We start from the raw sequence: 5,361 nt of genomic DNA, 5'->3' as shown, positions 1-5,361 counted from the left end.
ATTTAAGCTGACATTAATACAAAAAGGTTAGGCATGATTTTCACTTTTACTATATTACATTAGGGAATGTGTTTCATTATTACAACTTTTGTCACAATATATTACAAATAAAATGTAATAATAATAATAATAATTTAAAATAATACACTTCTTATTTAAAAATATAAATTATTTACTTTTTAATTATTGTTTAAAATAAAAATACAAATTAATTATATAATTAAATTATTTATTTACATAATTTAATAGCATTTGTTGGACTGCCTTTAAGCTGATATAAATAAAAGTATTTTTTTTAAACTGTGTTAAGCTGGTATTAATTTAAAAAAAAAATGTAAAGACAATTCTTACTTTTACTAGTAAATATATATTATAAAATGTATAAATATATATTTTATATAAATTAATTAGTTTAAAAATAAAAAAATTAAATATAATAAAAATAATTATTTAAAAATGTATTTACAAATTATTTATATAATTTAATTGTAGTATTTGCTGAACTGCATGAAATTAGCAAAAATATGTTGTAGACAATTCTCTTTTTTAATGTAGTACTGCAGGGGATGTACTTCATTCTTTATATCACAATATATGACAAATACAATTTTCTTTACGCAAAATATGGTTTTAACATTTTAAAAAGTTGAAAATGTTCTCCTAAAATTAAGAAAAGTAATGTTTGGGTAATTAAAACGTCAAATTATCTTTCTACTAACAAATAAAATACGTAAATTAACCCGTGGTGAATGAATATGCTAATCATCCAGTAGCGTCTTGAAGTGTAGGATCTGTACTTCTCCTAGCCCACCAGAAAGTAAGGGTTAATGAGTTTGCTGTGGCATATTGCGTGGATCTGAGAGCGTTCTGGAGGTCCACGCGTTCACACACTTTGGTGAGGCGGTGACACTCGTGAGTCATTTGCGCTCCGTTCTCAGGAGTGACAGCTGATGCCCGCTCATGGACCACTGCTTGAACACCACAGGATCTGTCCACGATACACCTGACCACCGACACATCTCCAGCCGCGTGCTACCTGTCCATCATCATCGCCACAAACGAGCGTCTGTTTCCGCCTCTCTCCGCATAACGCATTACTCTTAGTTATTTGCCATGCCAAGCTGGAGGAGAAATCTGACTTTTTGCCTGCAGAGAATGCACGACGAAGGTAAGAGAATGGATTTCAGACTTATGAATCGAGTTTCGTGCGTTTTGGCTTATCGGTTCTAATGGTAAATGCGCAAATAAAGCTCTTTGTTGTGCGTAATAGACATCAACTGTGTGAATTCACCAGGAGTTACTGCGTTTGCTGCTCGGAACCCACGTGTTAATCAAGAGCCATGAGTTTTTCCTTGTTTGTGTCTATAATTATGTATAAAATTATGTCTCAAGCAAAATTAGTTGTGCCCCAGGACATAGCCTTGAGGTTCTCCTGGATAAATGTTGTGTGATTCCTACTATGCAGTACTTTTAATGTCTAATATATCTGATACATATTAAAATAAGAATTTTTAAAGATGCAAATCCTATTAGTTTTTCCTGTATAACAGTATCATAATAAAATCAACATGCGTGAATTCTAAATAATTTAATTACTTTGATTTAAGTGGATATTGCCATTTTTTTGACAAAGCTATGTAACTTTAACAAATTTTGTTGCATTGTCACATTATTTTATTAAAAATTAATTACTTTTTTTTTTCATTTCTGTAATGCCAGAAACTTTCTCATTCTTATTATGGTAATGCCTCAATTAATCACAATATCACACTAAAATGAACATGATATGAATTTTAAATAATTTGATAATTTGAATTTTAAATAATACAGTCGTGGCCAAAAGTATTGGCAGTGACATAAATTTTGTGTTTTGCAAAATGTGCTACTTAAGCTGTTGTGGTGTTCATTCACATTGTTTCTACAAGTATTGGCAGTGACATAATCTAGAAACAATGTGAATGAACACCACAACAGCTTAGCAGCAAATTTAGCAAAACACAAAATTTGTGCCACTGCCAATACTTTTGGCCACGACAGTACTTTTTACCATTTTTAACAAAGATATGCAACTTCTAACATGAAAAACTGGCAATTTATTAAGAAATATTTGTTTTTTATATATATTTCAAACAAAACATATATTTACAGAATACAGATTATTTTAATTGGTAATTAATATATTAATTATGAAGTTATTAGTGAAGTTATAATGAATAATCAAGGTGTGAAGTGTTTCAGCTTGACCGAACCTGTTTCTAAGTCTTGTATACCCTTCTTAAACATAGTCTGGCTTAAACTATACAACACATGCATTTTTATTTATTTATTCATTTATAAATTAAAGAATTCACAACGTTGCATAACAGGAATGGTCCCCTTACATAGCTTTGAGGTATTCCTGAGCTCCTGTCTACTGTATAATGAAGTCCAAGGCAAAATGAGATGTGCCACAGTACACAGCCTTGAGTACTCACTTCAACACTTGGGTAAACTGATGTCAAACGAAAATTAAGTTGTGCCCCAGTACATAGCCCTGAGGCACTCTTCAGCATCTTGAACTACAGTGATGTTCTACAGCGATGTTTAAGCTATTGTAATACAGATGCTGATGTTTTTTGTTGTTGTTGTTGAAGTTGAAAGACTGAATGTTCATTGCCCAGGGGAGAAATTTTGAGTCGCTTAACTTGCCTCAACTCTCTGATCTCATGTGCGTAGAAGATCTCTTGAATTGTGCATGCAGAGAGGTGAGAAAGTCACACTCTAAAAAGAGGCATTGTGTGAAGATGCTTTTAAAACAGAAGTTGCTCATAATCAGTAAATGACATATAAAATTAATTAGCAATGAACTTTGTTATTCTGACCAAAAATGTTCTTGAAACACTCAGAAGAACAGGGAGAAAAAATGCATTTTTATTCTGTTTTTCTCTCTCTCATTCAGGAGCTAATCCTCTTTCCTTATCAGAATTTGAATTCCAAGACACAAGATCCCATTAATCATAAGAACCGAGTTAAATTAGAATAGCTAGGATGAATTTGCAGTTATCAGAGTGTGTGCATTTGGAGGAAGTTGAAGCACTGATAGAGCTTTGCCTGATCATATCTTGTAGTGGCTGCAGCAGAATATCTGGACAGATTCCCACGTGTAGCTCCAGCAGAATTGATCGTAGCTGCATGAATGCTCAAGAACCTGAACTGAGTTCTGCACCAGGTTTTTGTCTAATTGCTTTTTAAAAAATTATTGTTCATTCATTTTTCTGACCAATTACAATGACATTTGCTTCTATGTCTTAAAATAGGCTTTGCCATTTTATTTTATTTATTATTATTATTATGTCATTTTTTATTTATTTATTTTTAATGAATGTGGCCATGTATGCTGTTGCCATTTGAAATGGCATTTCAGAAATATTTCCTCTGCCTCGTGTCTCAGAGCGGAATGAGGTCAGAGAGCAGAATGCTCATTTGCCCTCCACTATAGAGCCGTCATCTTCCTCCTCCTATTTTTGGAAGACTCTGGAATCGCATGTATGTTAAATATCAAAGGGTTGTGCCCTGTTGCTGAAGTCCAGTCATAGCAAACATTGTTTGACAAACCACAGAAAGATTGTCTCGACCACAGTTTCTTGTATTGGCTGGTTGTGATAATGTGATTATAAGGGCAGCATATAATGTTGTATTTATAATAATAAATACAATAATAATAATAATAAATACAATAATATATAATAATAAATATAATAATAATATGTATTTATCAGTGAATGCAATCATATGTTTTTGCAAGCCACGTGTATGAAACAGAACAATATTTATGTTAAGCATTTGTGAATCCAGTGCATTAAACTGCATTATATAAAAATGCAACAATTTGCATAAGGATAAATTAATTTACTTTGGGTCCACACTTTACAAATCCCTCTACGAGTTCTGGAAAATATACTACCCATAAATCATTTGATATTTTTTTCCCCATGAAATTGAAATTTTTACATGAAATTGAATGCATGCAACACAATCTATGTTAGAATGGTTTATGAACGTTTTAATGAGAAATGTGTTTTGCCCAATGACCACAAATTAAAAAATCGTAATTATCTTAACAAATAAGAGTGTCCATGTTAAAGAATCCTTTAAAAAGCTAGTCTACAACAGGTGTCAAGTTCTTAGAAATGTACTCTTATTCATGTTGGTTTATGTTTTCAAAACTTTTATACCATTTTTAAGAAACGTTAAAATTTAATGTCAAATGTCATGTGTTGTAACATTATTATTATTATTATTATTATTATTAAGTATGTTATGTTTTGATAAATAATTAATAAAATAAGTATTAATATATTGTTTATTCTTTTATATCTTTTCGGGATTGTTTGCATCATGATTTGGTTAACAATTTTTTTTTTTTTACATTATTATTACACTTGCTTATCGTAACATGGGTGTATTCAGGTCATTTTACAGTGGCCTATGTGGCCTATCATAGTCATATCACTAAACCCCTATACAGTATATCTACAAAACTGTTGAGTCGTGTGTAAATCTGGCTCCAGGTGAATCAAAAGACCGGTTTCACTGAGCCATTTGAGGTCAAATACACATTAACTTAATTATTAAAGTATGAAAAAGACTGAAGCCTTCAACCCACTACATACTCCACTCAAGTTCATTTTAAGTTCTTAATTTTTTCAGTTTCCCATCTGTTTTCAGAACCAATCAAGATAACGTCCAATTTGCATAATCTACTTTGATGCCACACTTTACAAATCCCTCGGGCTAACATCCCTCTTCTATCAATTCACTGGTTTTTATAAATGACACTAGTGGCAGCAGGTCTTCATCACATTACCGTCCGCGCTCAACCCAAAAACGCACGGGTCTTTAGCAGCGTAAATCTGCCCTTACGACACAGCATGACAAACCCACGACGCCTCTTCAACTCTCATCCTCAGAAGCGCTTGATATTTCATTATAAACATATTGAGAGCTTCGGGAATGTTAAAGACTCTTGTGAATGAAAATGACTAAATGCAATGAGCGATAGTGTGATATATTAACAAAGTGGTTAGTACAAGCAAAAAAGAAAACTGCAACCCTACCTTAACCCCTGAACTAATAAACTGTAATGAGGATGTTTATGGTTCTTTTTTTTTTATATTTCATTATAAACATATTGAGAGCTTCGGGAATGTTAAAGACTCTTGTGAATGAAAATGACTAAATGCAATGAGCGATAGTGTGACTCTACTCAGTAGACGCTTATAAAACATTCCCCAAAGACGTTTATATCACGTTCAGAATAGTTTTTGACACATCTTCTACTATATATATATATATATATATATATATATATATATATTAACA

At 32.0% G+C, this 5,361-nt stretch overlaps 1 protein-coding gene across 1 annotated transcript in view; it reads left to right on the top strand.

Annotated features, from left to right (window-relative positions):
* Positions 1 to 904: 904 nt before the first annotated feature.
* The window catches only part of LOC107720331 (glutamate receptor-interacting protein 2-like), a 193,984-nt gene continuing 189,527 nt past the window's right edge, over positions 905 to 5,361 (top strand). Inside the window, exon 1 of the mRNA XM_016528011.1 lies at positions 905 to 1,168. Within this exon, the coding sequence (XP_016383497.1) occupies positions 1,114 to 1,168 (55 nt within the window). The 5' untranslated portion in view covers positions 905 to 1,113. The remainder of the gene's footprint in view (positions 1,169 to 5,361) is intronic.

This window comes from Sinocyclocheilus rhinocerous, unplaced genomic scaffold (genome assembly GCF_001515625.1).
Source record: "Sinocyclocheilus rhinocerous isolate Xijiao unplaced genomic scaffold, SAMN03320098_v1.1 scaffold1292, whole genome shotgun sequence".
NCBI lineage: Eukaryota > Metazoa > Chordata > Actinopteri > Cypriniformes > Cyprinidae > Sinocyclocheilus > Sinocyclocheilus rhinocerous.
The sequence above is the reverse complement of the archived record's forward strand: the minus strand, read 5'-3'. Positions and strand labels throughout refer to the sequence as shown.